Source organism: Bombina bombina, chromosome 4, assembly GCF_027579735.1.
Source record: "Bombina bombina isolate aBomBom1 chromosome 4, aBomBom1.pri, whole genome shotgun sequence".
NCBI classification, from domain to species: Eukaryota; Metazoa; Chordata; class Amphibia; order Anura; family Bombinatoridae; genus Bombina; species Bombina bombina.
In genome coordinates, this window is record NC_069502.1 from 582,327,429 (window position 1) to 582,345,488 (window position 18,060).

General features: G+C 41.8%; 1 protein-coding gene across 1 annotated transcript in view; it reads right to left on the reverse strand.

Annotated features, from left to right (window-relative positions):
- Window positions 1-4,975: 4,975 nt before the first annotated feature.
- MMS22L (MMS22 like, DNA repair protein) overlaps window positions 4,976-18,060 on the reverse strand; it is an 881,591-nt gene continuing 868,506 nt past the window's right edge. The window contains exon 29 of the mRNA XM_053712068.1: window positions 4,976-5,285. Within this exon, the coding sequence (XP_053568043.1) occupies window positions 5,204-5,285 (82 nt within the window). The 3' untranslated portion in view covers window positions 4,976-5,203. The remainder of the gene's footprint in view (window positions 5,286-18,060) is intronic.

Sequence of the window (18,060 nt, forward strand, 5' to 3'; positions counted from 1 at the left end):
CCTCAATTATGAGGCCATCATATATGGCCAAGAAATTTTATTTTATGCATAAATAAAGGTGTTCAATTTAACCCCTTACTGTCCCTGGGGTCTATAAGAAACCCCTTTCTAGTTTTTTTGGCAATCTGGTCATGTATATCCTGTCTCTATTAGGCAAAAAGCCATTAGAGAGAGGATAGTGTAATAAAAGTCAGGATTTACCTATCTTCTGTCCTTCTGGAGTCCTGTAACACAAATGAACTAACACTGTTTGCCTGAAAGGGAGGATGGCATGGTTATACTGGAAGATCTTCCCTGCGACATGCAGCAGCTAGCACATACCAAAACTCTACTAAAAGCATTAAATGGCTTTCAACAACTCCCCTGCTCTCTCTTGCTGGAAACAATCCATTGAGAGCATTAAATCAGAAACTTCAGCAGAGCACCTCTTTTTATCTACCTCCATGAACAAGGCAAAGAAAGAGGCATGGCCACCAGCACTGTTGTTCGAACAAAATTCTTAATTCCAGGAGAAATAGTAGTAGATAACTCCTGTAAGGAACAAAACAGAAGGAGCAATAATACCCATTGAAGCAAGAAGAGTAGTAGAAGTGGTCAGAATGCATTAAAACATTAATACATTTTTTGCATAAGATTGCTGAAGGAAATACCTTAGCATAACAATATAAACATTTAACACTGGTAGAAAAATGTTCAAAGGACCCAGCTTCAAAGACAGATTTAGGGACATAATTACAAGGCTCCATAAATGCAGAAAATAATAAAGTTACGGGCAGAAATCAATAAGTTTAATCATAATGTCCCCTTCAAAAGAGCTCTTGAAGAAAAGGAAACACTAACCCCTTATAAAAAAAACTTTCACACTTGTAAAGTGAGGCACACATCAAACTTACATAATATATAATAGAGTGAAAATAAAAAAGAAGTACTTTATGGCACACTTGTAATATATATAGTTGAGGATTATACCAAACATTAGGAGGGGGGAAAAGGGGTGAGAAGGGGGGGAGGACTTAAAATAAAATTTAACTTTTAATATTGTTAATTAAAAACTAAGACACACATTAAAATCATGTAAATAGGACTACAAGACACACTCCCATACTCTCAAAGACAGCGTGTGTTTTGTTTACACCTTAATGATCAGTGGTTGGCTGAAAAAAACCACATGATGTTTTTGCTAGTGAATTCTGATTGGCCAAGAGCTCTAATTTAGGGGAGAGAATCGGGGCGGCTTTTTCCTTTCAAAAAGCAGTGGCGAAACGCACATCAGGCGTTCGCACTGCCCTCTGCTTGCTCATATGTTGGTGCTTATGCAAATAGATTAACACTCTTTAATTTGTTGCTAAATTAGCCGATGTGCTATGGGATTAACCCTGTCTCTACACTGACTTGGGTGCTGTCAGAGTTAGGTTTAAGCCCTGTTGACAAATAGCGACATAGGGATCCCTGCAAGTACAGCAACGGATGCTTTGTGTATACATGACATACACCAGATTGACTAAAAAGTGAAATCCCAAGTGACTATTGCTTTGTCCATACTAACTTGATATTTTCTCAGGTGCTGTGCAAGTCAGTGTAAGCCATTGCTGCTAATAGTGAGATAGGGACTTTTTGCATATACTATACACGACTTATAAATTAAAGTGTGATACCAATATAATTGAACCAAGTATTGTGACTCACTCAAAAGAGGGCAGGCATATGTATTTGTATGTCTTTTAAATGATTTTAATGTGTGTCTTAGTTTTTAATTAATATTAAAAGTGAAATTTTTTTTTTTTTTATTTGTTAATTATATATATATATTTTTTTTTTAATTTTCAAAAGAGCTTTATTAGAGTCTAAAAAAACATACAAGTCATAAAACAGGTATACATGATATAAGAGTTGCATTACTTACATAATAGGTTAGGTCAGGTATCTATTCATGTAATAGCAATGTGAAACCAAAACATCTATTTTTACATGTGATTTTGAGAGATAGTAAGAGAAATGGTGACATATCTTAAATATTAAATGCAGACCCTCAAGGTGTTTTATTACAGAGTTGACTACAATTAACAATGCTCTTTTACTGGCCCCCTATGAGTGAAATATAGACCTCTCATGGATCTGTTTCCAGGCTAATATGATGTTTGGGGGAGTTAACAAACATGTGATAGGTAGGAGAATCTACGTTTTACCGCCATGCACCATATTTAAAAACATTATGAAACTATTCATGTCTATCCCACATTTATATAGGTGCACCGGTCAGGACTGGATGCTTTACTATCGATCGATTCACACTCAATAAAAAAAAATAAAAAATTAACTATTCATGTGGACAAACTGGAGAGCTACATAACAAACTTAAAAGTAGCACATCTACTCAGAACCAAAATCCCAGCTGACCTATTACACCTTGTTAGACACATGTAAATATCTACATACACTTTCAGTTATTTGTAGTGTTATAATAACTCTGATACTGCTCATAAAGATTTCTTTTTAGATATAACACAGTTTGAAAAATTGTTCTGTATACCCAACTGTGGTCCCGGCCGTAGGCCACAAGAGGGGCGCTGATGTTACTATCTTAATCTATCCTTTATTCCCATAGTCTGAGTTGTATATATATGTCCCCCCCGGGGTCCCCCCTAAACCCCATAGGAAACATTTAGAGATATAAAAGGGTGTTAATACTTCCGCAATGCCTTCAATGTGTCGCCAGTACAGAGCATTTCATAAGATCTCACTGATAACAGACCTCAGAGAAATACATGTGGTCAGCTGACTAGAATAACAACTAATATAAACACTTAAACATTAACGTAGGTAAACAAGATTAATACATATTTAAACTAACATTGTAAAGCTGTTTTTACAATACCACTGATTTTTCAGGCTGGCATTAATTTGTCCCAATAAAACTGTAATATGGACTGTTCGTTAAAGTTTTTTCTACCGGGATTGCGAGGCATGTCCATCTGCCAAGAAAGAGCCCCATCCGCTAAAGATAGAGTGTAAGCAGTGTATATGTCAAACCTGGATTTTCCTCCGTTTCCCGGCTTAAAGAGTGCTTCAATCTCATGCCGCGGGACAACTTGGTTAAGAGTGTTGGGCTTCTTGATTCGGGTAGTAGCCATAGCGCATTCTGCATCGCCGCCACTGCTGCTATTGCATTCTGTAGTTTATCCCTCTTTTGTAGCTTATTGGTTAGCCGGGGCTGTTTCTTTTGGGGTATCGCCGGTAAGGTCGGTGCTGTACTGACTAAGACATCCCTTTTGTTTTGTAGAGAGGAAACCGCGGGAGCGCCCTTGGCCGCGGCTCCAGCCCTCACAACCTTCTCTTCACCGGCTTGTGCTCTGTCCTTGAAATATGCCAAGTGCGATTGTGTCAGGAAGTCCCAAGGAGCTCTATGTATTAAGTCTAGAAAGCGATGTTCCAGCCTCATCATAATAGCGTTGATGCGGTTCTCAGAAATAGTTTCCATCATGGCTGCCATATTTGCTACGCAGTATGAAAGTTCTTTGTCGTCTCCTGCTTTTTTTTTTTCTCCAGAAAATCCTTTTTGTTATTTCTATGTTCAGTAAAGTTGAAATAGAGTGAGAGATTGGTATGTTAATACCTCCAGTCCTGACAATTACCCTCGGAAAACCAAGGGGGGAAGCGCTGCCTGTTCTGAGCCGCCGCTCCAGGTTTTAACTGTCCGTTCTTGTGTTCCGGCGTCAAAAGTACAGGGAACCAACCAGTTTTCATCCCACAGTCCACTGTATCAGTAGTGCCAGTCTTTTTATGAAGTTAGTCGCTGTAAAAGTTACCCTACACCGGCGGGTTATAAGGCAATCGGCAGGAGCACTAAGAAAGTGCGACCGTTCACAGTCGCTTCTTGGACACGCCCCCAAAAGTGAAATTTTATTTTAAGTCCTCCCCCCCTATTGTTTGGTATAAACCTCAACTATGTATATTACAAGTGTGACATAAAGTACTTCTTTCTTTCTATTTTCACTCTAATGCTTTGTCAGTACTAGGCACTGCCTTTTGCAGTTACTTGGGTTTTCTGCTTTAGGACATGAGTATTCCCCCCCCCGACTTTGTTTCAGACAAACAATTATCATATATAATAGAAAAGGGCACCAAAAAGTAGGCACACTATCACGCCTATTTACGCATGCCTAGGCCCGAAGGCTGGCATGCATAAACGTGCAACAAAAATGTAGTGCAGGAAAAACTAGCGTTCGTCAAAATATGCGCATAAAAAAAAGGAAAAAAAAGCATGGTAAAAAAGTTATGCGGTGAAAAAATAAACTATTTTAAAGGAGAAAATATCAAATAACAATATACACATAACTGTCCCAAGGGTATGTACATATAGAACAACATATATAGTGATAACATAAAACGGCCAAATAAATAAAACATAGTACTTACCCAAAGGCACTCTGCTACTGAAGTAAACCAGTAAGAAAACCAGTGCAAAAACATATCAACAGAGGAACAGGAATAGGAGTATTTTGGCGAACCAACAGGCAGAGGCAAAAGACAAGTCCCTGTAACCCCATGGCAAGGCTTGTGACTACCGGTGAAATATAGGTCACTTCCAATACTCCAAATACATCCCTCCAACAAGCAACTTGTACTCTCTATCTTGAGAACCCCTCTCTATGAAGAATCAAATCTTTATTCTACGGCCACCTTCAGCGGAGGCAAATACAAGACTGAGGTACTGGTGAAGTGGAAGGGGTTTTAAAGAGTTCTTTGAGTTTGGGAATCTTTGCTTCCTCCTAGTGGTAGGGAAGAGTAATTCACAGGAGTAATGGATCGTGGACTCTCACAATGAAAAACATTCTCAGTTGATATTTTTAAAGTACTATTTTTAAAATGCTGTTACTTTTTGATAGAAGTCAGATTGTTTGAATGAAAGCCACATAATGCCAAAAGGAAATAGTTGTATTTCTATGGAAAATATTAATTCACAATTTACTCTACAGAAAATGCAAAACCATTTTTTATTTAGAAAGGAAGTAAAATCAAACATCATTAAGGAATATTTTTTTTTATTCAATGCCAAAATTCATCATTATTATAAAATACAGCCTTAAGAAAAATAAATATCTAGTTTATCAAACATTATAGATGTTACAAGTATGAACACTTCATTTGTACATGTACTTCTGGTTGTAACGTGAACAAGGACAACAGCAACACAGGTTTCATATTAGCTTCTTTCATAATCCAGTGCCTGCAACTCAGCAAGTCCCGGTTCACCCAAGTGAGAGAGCAATCTCTTGTAAGCCTCCCTAAAAAAGTTGTAAATATAGTTTTAGAAATGGAAAATGTACATGTATATGTTTAACAAGCCACAAATAAACATTTTATTTAGAAGAGACATAAGATGATTATGTTAATATTTAAAGAAGGTTTAATCTTGGGTCATTTTCTTCATAGCTAAAGCACCAGTTCTCTGTTCCCCACCAACTAAAGTTTCCAGGCTCCTACTCATTCTCATAAATTTCCCTTCTCTTCCTTTTGCACATTTGTCACAAATTATTTGGATATCATTTTTTGGGTAAAAAAGGGATAACCATAAATACCTTCTAATGGAGCAGAAAACTAACCAAAGTGCCCTTGGGTGTGTATTCATATGTTGTCAGGAGGAAATGGTTTAGAATAAAGTTCATTTTCTCTCATTCTGTCAAAAGCATATTTTGTACTACTGGGTTTATACCAAAGCAAAACCACAAGACAGAAAAAGCAAAATCAACTGTCTAAGGACAATACACTTGTTAAGTAAAGGGCACTTATAAAGAGGAGTCATCATCATAAGACATCTTAAAAGATTTTTCAGAAAATTCTGCTTATTAATTGTGGATATTTAATCCGTCCTGATATTATTATTCTTTATTTATAAAGCGCCGACAGATTCTGCAGCGCTGCCCATGGGTACAAGGATAACAGTACAGTGGAGAAACAATACGATAAGACACAAAATTTTACAGACAAATACAGGGGGAATTGAGGGCCCTGTTCCCGTGGGAACTTACAATCTAGGTTCACCACCATCACCACTAGCACTTTAATCAAGTGTAATCAGCAAATGAGAGCACACTAATCACACAGATATGCATGAAAAACATTTAATTTAAAGATATATTTTTTAAAACTATTGTAAAAAATGCTCATAATAAAACTAAAATGCATTCATGTGCATTACAGTTAGCACTATAATGTCCCTATGTATAGTTTTGTAATGACCGCTATTATGTATCATTTGATTATTATTGAATAATAAGACCAACGCAGTACGAGCTATGATTTCCCTTGAGTTGGGAGAAAAACATAAATTATGCTTACCTGATAATTTCCTTTTCTTCTGAAGGAAAGAGTCCACAGCTGCATTCATTACTTTTGGGAAATAAGAACCTGGCCACCAGGAGGAGACGAAGACACCCCAGCCAAAGGCTTAAATACTCGTCCAAATCCCCTCATCACCCAGTCATTCTGCCGAGCAACAAGGAACAGTAAAAGAAATATCAGGGTGAAAGGTGCCAGAAGAATATAAGGACGCCCCACATAAAATTACGGGTGGGGAGCTGTGGACTCTTTCCATCAGAAGAAACGGAAATGATCAGGTAAACATAATTTATGTTTTTCTTCTTAAATGGAGAGAGTCCACAGCTGCATTCATTACTTTTGGGAAAACAATACCCAAGCTATAGAGGACACTGAATGCCAAGACGGGAGGGTACAATAGGTGGCCCATACTGAGGGCACCAGGCCTGAACCTCTACCCAATAAAAAAAAAAAAAACCCCGCTTCGTCCGAAGCCGAGAACATTTTAAGAGGAAAAGCCCCAATGACACTGAAACGTAGTTAGTCCAGAAGCCAAACTAGAGACCGCAAACGGACTAGACTGAGCCAACAGTCCTCCAGGAGACACCGTCGCCAAACAGAAGGTCCCCCACCACTCACCCCCCCCCCACAAATTAAGGGGACACTAGCCGAAACCCCCAAGGGAACAAGGCAAAGGAGAACCGAGAAAACCGAAAGGTCCCCTAATACAAAAAAAGAACACTTCCAAAATTGAGCACAGCTCAGAGAACCCCAAAGGGACCCAAACAGGGAAAGGAGGCCACGCCTACACCAAGCGAAACCCGGGATAAGACCGGGCACAGAGACAGAACAGACGTCTCTCCAACATCCTGCAAGCATGGATGCAACTGAAGAGTCAAAGTCCTCCAAGTGTCTGACCATAGAATACCAAGGCATCCGACCATGAAAAAGTGTGTAATACACCCAGGTGAAAAACCCCAAGTTTGAGAACACAGAGTCTATAACAGGACGACACAGAGGGTACTTGCGAGGAAGAAGAAGCAGTCAAGCAAGAAACCGACGGCAAAAGCAGCCCCCGGACAGAGGGCACGCTCCAGGCAACCTAAGTTGCCAGACCTACACACAGGTCCCTAAAAAGGGGAACACAAAACCTCAAACGAGGCCCCCCGAGGAGAGTATACCCTCAAAACCCGAAGGAAGAGTAAACCCTCTTCTGAAATCAATGGAGCAAGTTGAAAGGAAAATCTATACCTTAGCAGACTGAGCTAACAGCATAGATTCAACGAGCCCACACATCCAGAAGAGACTGCGACCCGAACGCAGCGCCTTAGACTGCTCGGCCATCCTGACCTGCAGACCCACACCCAGCTGGACCAACCCAGCCTCAGGGATCCAAGACAGGGGAACAAAAGAAATCCCGAAACAGGTACAGGAAGGAGCGTAAAGATAGCACAGTCATCCCCACAGAGTACAAGTACAACCCGACTCTGAAAACAGCCCAACAAGTCTGACTTGGAGACACAGCAAGACCCCAGGGGGAACCAATCCCACCTTTCCGCCTCCCATCCAGGAGAAGCCCCAAGCAAGGACTCCATCTCCATAGGGAGGAGAATATAGCCTAAAGAAAAGGGATGATGCCGGAAGGGCAACAACTCCTCAAGGCCCAAAACCACAAGCTAATGGGAAGATAATTTCCCAACACAGATGTCCTAGAAAAGGACCTCCCTACAAGTAGCATGCCAAGCAGAGGCACAGCCAACCGATTCACCTGCAGAGCAGGGAATCCACAGGAACACTGGCAATCTAACCAGGGGAATGCAACCCTAAGGCGCACCAGAAATTGGACATTCAGCGCCAGCAGCTGGGTATGAACCAACAACCCTTGAGGCACAAGCCACACAGTTATCACTAGATGACATGGGCTACTCTTGTGGCAAAGAGTAAAAAATACTCTGAAAACCTGGCCAACCATGACCAGGTCAGGTAGATGGAGTAAGGACATAGCCCAAGTTCCCACAACCGTGAAACCCCCCGACCAGCCCTGAGATCCAAGATTCCAAAACCACCCAAAACTGGGTCAGGAAAAAGGCCAAGCGAAGCTTCAGCAACCGGAAGTCTCAGGGAGAAAAACAGATTCGGGCACCTAATAGTTCAGGTAAACCTCACCCTAGAACTAAACACCCCAACTGGCCAAAAAGCCAGATACAAGGGATATGGATGCATATCCAGAGAACCCGGATAGCGAGAAGAACTCAAAAGCCCCGACCAAAGGAAGGAACCACCCCTATCTAAAGTCCAACGCTCCAAGGAGCAAGGCTAGAAGTCGTATGAAGATACTTCTAAAAAGCCTCAGGACAACCAAGGGATACCTTGAGGTCAAAAAAATCCTACAAGCAGGACTAGTCTCCCTATCACCTCCGCACAGGCAGAGGACACAAGGAAGAAAAAGGCACTAAGCCTACCCAGCTCCGGAAAACCCTGAGCTAAACAAAGTCCCCACAGGGAACAACCATCACCCGGAAACACAGATCCCTAAAAGGAGATCCAACTCACCCGGAGACAATGGAAGAAGACCCAAAGGTCACTTATAACTCAGACAGACAGTACACGTCAAAGAGTAAGAGCTGCATCTAGATACACTATAAACAGCTTACGGTTGCACCTGCAAGGTGTGATGAGCTGCAATTGGTTTTAAACTGCAAACCTTCCGCATGCTAGACAGCTATCCTGTACAAGCTGTTGGATCAAGCCAAAAAGGACAAATCCAGAGGCCTAAAAATGAAGGCCAAACCACTCAACTGCTTTAAGGGGCATTAAGCCCTCCAACCCTCCACCACATGGGGGAGGCTCTAGGTTCTGATTAAATAAGATGTCAGATAGAGTGACGCAGCGGAAAACTGACATGCCCGGCCATCTACGACTAAAGGCTATAAGGACTGGAATAATCCTTCCCGCCTCACGGACCCACAGGTCCTCTCGAATGCTTAGTTGAACATGAAAAAACAATGATAACCTGAGCACTCGGCGCTTCTACCGATCCAGCCGAGCAGAACAGCGCCACGTTTCTGAACAGCCGCAAGACCAAACGAACCCGACAGGACCAGCCTGCACCAAGGGTCCTAACCGGCAAGCTGTATAAATTCTCCCTCATAGGGAAAAAAACAGAAAACAGACCTATTTAACATAGGACTAACATGTCCAAAACAACTTCCGAAGAAGTAATAAAGAGTATCAATCCCAGAAGGTTCGCGAAGGAAACAAAAACAAATAAAAGACATCCCATCGGATATAAATAAAAACATAATTTATTCTTACCTGATAAATGTATTTATTTCTTGACATGGTGAGTCCACGGATCATATTAATTACTGTTGGGAATATCACTCCTGACCAGCAGGAGGAGGCAAAGAGCACCACAGCAAAAGCTGTTAAATACCACTCCCCCTACCCACAATCCTCAGTCATTCGACCAAAGGGAAAGGAGAAAGGAAGTAATCTAAGGTGCAGAGGTGCCTAAAGTTTATGGAAAAGAAAACTGTCTCAAAAACAGGGTGGGCCGTGGACTCACTGTGTCAAGAAATAAATACATTTATCAGGTAAGAATAAATTATGTTTTCTTTCTAATGACACGGTAAGTCCACGGATCATCTTAATTTCTGTTGGAAACCAATACCTAAGCTAGAAGACACAGATGATAAGGGAGGGACAAGACAGTTAGCCTAAACAGAATGCACCACTGCTTGAAGAACCTTTCTCCCAAAAGAAGTCTCTGCTGAATCAAAAGTAACAAATTTTTTTTTTTTTGAAAAAGTATGCAAATATGACCAAGTCGCAGCCTGATCTACAGAAGCTCCATTTTTGAAAGGTCAAGACAATTAAACAGCCCTCGTGGAATGAGCCGTGATTCTCTCAGGAGGCTGCTGACCAGCAGTCTCATATGCCAAGCGAATAACACTCCTCAACCAACAAGAAAGAGAAGTAGCCGTAGCTTTCTTACCCTTACGCTTCAGAGAAAAGACAACAAATAAATAAAATCCTTAGTCGCCTGCAAATAATATTTCAATGCACGAACCACATCCAGGTTGTGCAACAAACGCTCCTTATGAGAAGAAGGATTAGGACACAAAGAAGAAACAACAATCGCTTGATTAATATTCTTATCAGAAACAACCTTGGGAAGAAAACCCAAGACAGTACGCAGAACTACCTTATCAGAGTGAAAAATAAGAAACGGCGATTCATACTGTGAGGCTAAAAGCTCTGAAACTATTTGAGCCGAAGAAATAGCCACCAGAAACAAAACCTTCCAGGATAACATCTTAATATCCAAAGAATGCATAGGTTCAAACGGAGCCTGTTGAAGGACTCTAAGAACCAAATTAAGACTCCAAGGTGGAGTAGTAGACTCAAACACAGGCCGGATTGTAACCAAGGCCTGACAAAAAGAATGAACATCTGGCACATACGCCAGGCGCTTGTGCAATAAAATAGATAAAGCAGGGTACTAGCAGATAAACCTTTCTCCAAACCCTCCTGGAGAAAAGACAAAATGCTAGGAATCCTAACTCTACTCCACGAGTAGCCTTTGGATTCACACCAATACAAATATTTACGCCAAATCTTATAATAAATCTTCCTAGTCACAGGCTTACGAGCCTGAATCATAGTCTCAATGACTGACTCAGAAAAACCACGCTTAGAAAGAATCACGCGTTCAATCTCCAAGCAGTCAGCTTCAGAGAACCGAGATTTGGATGAAGGAAGGGACTCTGCAGAAGCAGGTCCTTCCTTAATGGAAGATGCCAAGGTGGAAGGGAAGACATTTCCACCAGATCTGCAAACCAGATTCTGTGAGGCCACACCGGAGCAATGAGAATCACCAATGCCTGTCACGCTCGGCCACCGGGAAGCTCCGGCGGTCCTCTCTGTGTGCTTGATTGGCAGGTAGTCTGAGCCGCCTCTTCCTGATGATGTCACTACCAGGCTTTTTATTCCGGGCTTCCTGTTTCTTCAGTGCCCGTTTGTTTGTTCCTCTTTGTGGCTCCTGTGAAGACTTCGCTGTGGAAACTCTCTAACTGCTGATTTTCTGTTGTCAAACTCTGCAAAGACTGACTATGCTGGGTTAACCCTCAAACTTCCTGATAACCTGTTGCCAAACACTGCAAGTACTGTTTATTCTGTGAATCTCTCAAACTGCATGTTAACCTGTTGCCAAACTCTGCAAGTACTGTTTATTCAGTGTAACCTTCAAACTGCTTGATATCCTGTTGCCAAACACTGCAAGTACTGTTTATTCTGTGAAACACTCAAACTGCATGTTTACCTGTTGCCAAACTCTTCAAGTACTGTTTATTCAGTGTAAACCTTCAAACTGCTTGATATCCTGTTGCCAACCATTGCAAGTACTGTTTATTCTGTGAAACTCTCAAACTGCATTTTAACCTGTTGCCAAACTCTGCAAGTACTGTTTATTCAGTGTAAACCTTCAAACTGCTTGATATCCTGTTGCCAAACTCTGCAAGTACTGTTTATTCAGTGTAAACTCTCAAACTGCATGATAACCTGTTGCCAATCTCTGCAAGTACTGATTAATCTGTGTTAACCTTCAAACTACCTGATTTCCTGTTGTCTAACTCTGCAAGTACTGACTATTCAGTATTAACCCTCAAACTGTCTGATAACCTGTTGCCAAACTCTGCAAGGACTGACTACACAGTGTTAACCCCCAAACTACCCGATATCCTGTTGTCTAACGCTGCAAGTACTGACTATTCAGTATTAACCTTCAAACTGCCTGATAACCTGTTGATAAACTCTGCAAGGACTGACTACACAGTGTTAACCCTCAAACTGCCTGATAACAAGTTACCTACTCCTGCATTAGTAACTGTTTCTTGTTTTACCCTTCCTCTGTCTGAGTATAAGTGGACTATCCCTGCTCTCCTGATTCTGTGGAAGACATTTCCTGAAACTAGTTCCTTACTCAGAAGTCTATTTGGCTGATATCTTGAATTACTTTGGACTCAGGCTAACTCTGCTCCATATCATGAGTACATTGTTTTTTAGAGGTTGTCGTGGGGTCACATCCTGGATTAAACTCAGAGTGCAAGGGTGTTGTTTAAGTTCGCCCTAGCATTTGGGTCTTCTTCTGGACATTCCCTAACCTGACAACGCACTCTCTATCAAGCTGGAAAATACCTCTGGATGAAGTTCCCACTCCCCCGGATGAAAAGTCTGTCTGCTCAGAAAATATGCTTCCCAATTGTTCACCCCTGGAATATGGATAGCAGACAGACAACAGTTGTGAATCTCCGCCCACTGAATAATATTGGCTACCCTCTGTCATGGCCAAGGAACTCCGAGTTCCTCCCTGATGATTGATGTAAGCCACTGACGTTATGTTGTCCGACTGAAATCTGATAAACTGGGTTGAAGCTAGCAGAAGCCAGGCTAGAAGAGCATTGAAAATTGCTCTCAGTTCCAAAACATATATTGGAAGAACCGACTCCTCCTGAGTCCATAGACCCTGAGCCCTTAATGAACCCCAGACAGAACCCCAGCCCAGCAAACTGGCATCTGTGGTTACAATCAACCAGGCAGGTCTGCAAAAGCAAGTTCCCTGAGAGAGAAGATCCTGAGACAACCACCATGGAAGAGAATCTCGGGACATCTGATCTAGAACAATCTTTGGAGATAGATCCGCATAATCCCCGTTCCACTGCCTGAGCAAGCATAACTGCAGAGGTCTGAGATAGAACCGAGCAAACAGAATGATGTCCATGACTAAAACCATCAGACCAACAACCTCCATGCACTGAGCCACTGACAGCCAAGGAAGGGACTAAAGAGCAAGACACATATTGAAAATCTTTGACTTTCTTGCTTCTGTCAGAAAATTTTCATCTCTAGAGAATCTATAATGGTCCCCAAAAACACCACTCTTGTAGCCGGAATTAAGGAACTTTTTCCTAAATACACCTTCCAACCGTGGGAGCGCAGAAAAGACAACAAAAACTCTGTGTCGGAATTTGCAAGTTGAAAAGATGGAGCCTGAACTAGAATGTCGTCCAGATAAGGAGCCACTGCAACACCCCTCAATCGAAGCACTGCCAACAATGCTCCCAGGACCTTTGAAAAAATTCTGGGAGCTGTTGCCAGACCAAAAGGAAGACGTACAAACTGAAAATGTTTGTCTAGAAATGCAAATATTAGGAACCTGTGATGATCCCTGCGAATGGGAATATGCAGATACGCATCCTTTAGATCCACTGTGGTCATGAACAGACCTTCCTGAACGAAAGGAAGAATGGAACAAATAGTTTCCATCTTCAAAGACGGAACCCTGAGAAACTTGTTTACACTCTTGAGATCTAAAATAGGTCTGAAAGTTCCCTCTTTTTTGGGAACAAGATATTGAACAGGAACTATCACTCCCATGTCGGAAAGATTCTGAACACATCGTAAGAACGCCTCTCCTTTTATCTAGTTTACAGATAACCTTGTGAGAAGAAACCTGCCTCTGGGAGGAAAATTCTTGAACTCCAGTTTGTAACCCTGGGACACGATATCTACCACCCAGGGATCCTGAACATCTCGAACCGAAACTTGAGCGAATAAAGAGTCTGCCCCCCACAAGATCCATTCCCAGATTGGGGGCAGAACCTTCATGCTGATTTTGAGTCAGCAACAGGCTTCCTGGACTGCTTCCCCTTATTCCAAGACTGATTTGACTTCCAAAATGGCTTGGACTGTTCCTGCTTGGAGGAAGAAGAGGAAGATTTACCCGAGAAGTTCCGAAAGGAACGAAAATTGCCGACCCTTCTGTTTATTTCTTTTATCCTGAGGAGAGAATGCCCCATCCCTCCCGTAATATCAGAAATAATCTTAGCCAAACCTGGCCCAAACAAGGTGTTACCCTTGTAAGTATTAGACAAAAGCTTAGACTTAGAGGACACATCTGCAGACCAGGATTTTAACCATAAAGCTCTGCGAGCTAACATGGCAAAACCAAGTTGGGAGCTAAAATTTCTGATGACCTGTAGATAAGCATCTGCAATACAGGAATTAGCCAACTTCAAAGCCTTGATTCTATGTTGAATTTCTTCAAGAGGAGTATCTTGCTGAATAGAATCAGACAATGCATCAAACCAATATGCCGCAGCACTAGTAACCGTAGCAATACATGCAGCCGGTTGCCATTGATACCCCTGGTGAACATAAATCTTTTTAAGCAAAGCTTCCAACTTCTTATCCATAGGATCTTTAAAGTTACAGCTGTCCTCAATAGGAATAGTGGTCCTCTTGTTCAGAGTGGAAACTTCTCCCTCCACCTTAGGAACCATCTGCCAAGATTCCTTAATAGAATCAGCAATAGGAAACATCTTCGTAAAAATTGGAGAAGGGGAAAAAGGAATCCAAGGCTTCTCCCATTCTTGTGCAATAATATCTGAAACACGATCTGGTATAGGAAAAACTTCCACCGAGGAAGGGACATCAAAAAACGTATTAAGTTTACTAGATTTCTCAGGAATAACTATGACTGACGCCGCAGAGTCATCCAAGGTAGCCAAAACCTCCTTGAGTAACAAACGGAGGTGCTCCAGCTTAAACCTAAAGGAAACAACCTCCGGTTCAGAAAAAGGATTTACACTATCAGAATTCGAGATCTCACCCTCAATGCTACTGAAGTATCTTCCTCCTCAGACTTATGAGAAGAAACACTAGACACAATTGCAACAGAATCAGAAACCTTATACTTCCTCTTGCGCTTCCCCTGTAACATAGGAAAAGCAGACTAAGCCTCAGATACTGCCGAGTATATATGGGTAGCCATATCCTGCAAGGAAAAACCAACCTGAGACAAAACACAGGGCACTGCAGAAGATTGGGACGTATGAGGAGAAAGCTGCGGATTAGCCTGAACAGGAGACACCTGAACAACATCCGCCCTAGACAATGAAGGCTCAGAATCAAAAAGTCTATCCTTGTAATTTAATGTTCTCTCAATACAAGAAGAACAAAAAGGGATAGGAGGATCAAAATTAGTATTTAAACATAGAGAACAAGCAACAGCTTGCAGGGCCTCTTGGTCCATCTTATTCCAAAGGAGAAAACCTTAATCAATAAAAAAAAAAAAAAATCTAAGTTCAAATCAGAATTTTAATGAAACAAAAAAACGTTACTGTCAATTTAAATTTTAAACAGACTTTTTTTTTTAAAACTAGAAAATCCTTAAATAAACTGCACAATAAATCTTGCAGCAACAATTTTTCACAAAATGAATGCAAAAAGAGACACAAACGTTATAGTCCCTGAAATTCAGACAGAAACATGAGAGGGTCTTCCTCTCATGAGAGACGAACAATTGTCAACATTATGTGGAAGCGAAAACACGCTGCAACCTCTGGGGGGAACACGCCACCCTGCAAGGAGGAATCAGAAACTGGGTTACCTGCATGTGTAGAAGTATGAATTGGTAGGGAACTCGCCTCTCAGAGGACAGGACCCCCAGAGGCGGATGGCTCAGAAGTCCATTGATTCCCCAAACCCGAGGAACAATGCGCTCTGAAATGACATACGAAACAAAACTGGTCGACATGTGTCAACGAGGCCAATCCGGATTCCTCACCGGACACAGAATCTGAAAACAAAAACAAAATTTATGCTTACCTGATAAATTTCTTTCTTTTGCGATGTACCGAGTCCACGGATTCATCCTAACTTGTGGGATATTGTCCTTCCTGACAGGAAGAGAGCACCACAGCAGAGCTGTCTATATAGCTCCCCCCTTAACTCCACCCCCCAGTCATTTGACCAAAGGCCAAGGAAGAAAAAGAGAAACTATAAGGTGCAGAGGTGACTAAAGTTTACATAAAAAAATACTATCTGTCTTGAATAGACAGGGCGGGCCGTGGACTCGGTACATTGCAAAAGAAAGAAATTTATCAGGTAAGCATAAATTAGTTTTCTTTTGCATGATGTACCGAGTCCACGCATTCATCCTAACTTGTGGGATACCAATACCAAAGCTTTAGGACACGGATGAAGGGAGGGACAAGACAGGAACCTAAAAGGAAGGCACCACTGCTTGCAAAACCTTTCTCCCAAAAATAGCCTCCTGAAGAAGCAAAAGTAACAAATTTATAAAATTTTGAAAAGGCATGAAGCGACGACCAAGTCGCAGCCTTACAAATCTGTCCAACAGAAGCATCATTTTTAAAAGCCCATGTGGAAGCTACCGCTCTAGTAGAATGAGCTGTAATCCTTTCAGGAGGCTGCGGTCCAGCAGTCTCATAAGCCAAACGGATGATGCTTTTCAGCCAAAAGGAAAGAGAAGTCACCGTAGCCTTTTGACCCCTACGCTTTCCAGAATAGACAACAAACAAAGAAGATGTTTGACGAAAATCTTTGGTTGCCTGCAAATAAAATTTCAAAGCACGAACCACGTCCAAGTTGTGCAACAGACGGTCCTTCTTACAAGAAGGATTAGGACACAGAGAAGGAACAACAATTTCTTGATTGATATTCCTGTTAGTAACAACCTTAGGTAGGAACCCAGGCTTGGTACGCAAAACCACCTTATCATCATGGAACACAAGATAAGGAGAGTCACATTGTAATGCAGATAGTTCAGAAACTCTTCGAGCTGAAGAGATAGCAACTAGGAACAAAACTTTCCAAGATAAAAGCTTAATATCTATGGAATGCATGGGTTCAAACAGAACCCCCTGAAGAACTCTAAGAACTAAATTTAGACTACTTGGCGGAGCAATAGGTTTAAAAACAGGCTTAATTCTAACTAAAGCCTGACAAAAAGCCAGAACGTCTGGAACATCTGCCAGACGCTTGTGCAACAGAATAGACAGAGCAGATATCTGTCCCTTTAGGGAACTAGCTGATAATCCTTTCTCCAATCCCTCTTGGAGAAAAGACAAAATCCTAGGAATCCTGATTTTACTCCAGGAGAAGCCTTTGGATTCGCACCAAAAAAGATATTTACGCCATATCTTATGAGAAATTTTCCTGGTAACAGGTTTTCGAGCCTGAATCAAGGTATTTATGACTGACTCAGAGAAACTCCGCTTTGATAGAATCAAGCGTTCAATCTCCAAGCAGTCAGATGCAGAGAAATTAGATTTGGATGCTTGAATGGACCTTGAATGAGAAGGTCCTGTCTCAATGGCAGAGACCATGGTGGAAGGGATGACATGTCCAACAGGTCTGCATACCAAGTCCTGCGTGGCCACGCAAGCGCTATCAAAATCACTGATGCTCTCTCCTGTTTGATTCTGGCAATCAGACGTGGAAGGAGAGGAAAAGGTGGAAACACATAAGCCAGGTTGAACGACCAGGGTACTGCTAGAGCATCTATCAGTACAGCCTGAGGATCCCTTGACCTGGAGCTATAACAAGGAAGTTTGGCGTTCTGACGAGACGCCATGAGATCCAAATCTGGTGTGCCCCATAGCCGAACCAGCTGAGCAAACACCTCCGGATGGAGTTCCCACTCCCCCGGATGAAAAGTCTGACAACTTAGAAAATCTGCCTCCCAGTTCTCTACACCGGGGATATAGATCGCTGACAGATGGCAAGAGTGAGCCTCTGCCCATTGGATTATCCTTGAGACCTCTATCATCGCTAAGGAACTCTTTGTTCCGCCCTGATTGATATAAGCCACAGTTGTGATGTTGTCCGATTGAAACCTGATGCCGGGAGAGCATTGAATATCGCTCTTAATTCCAG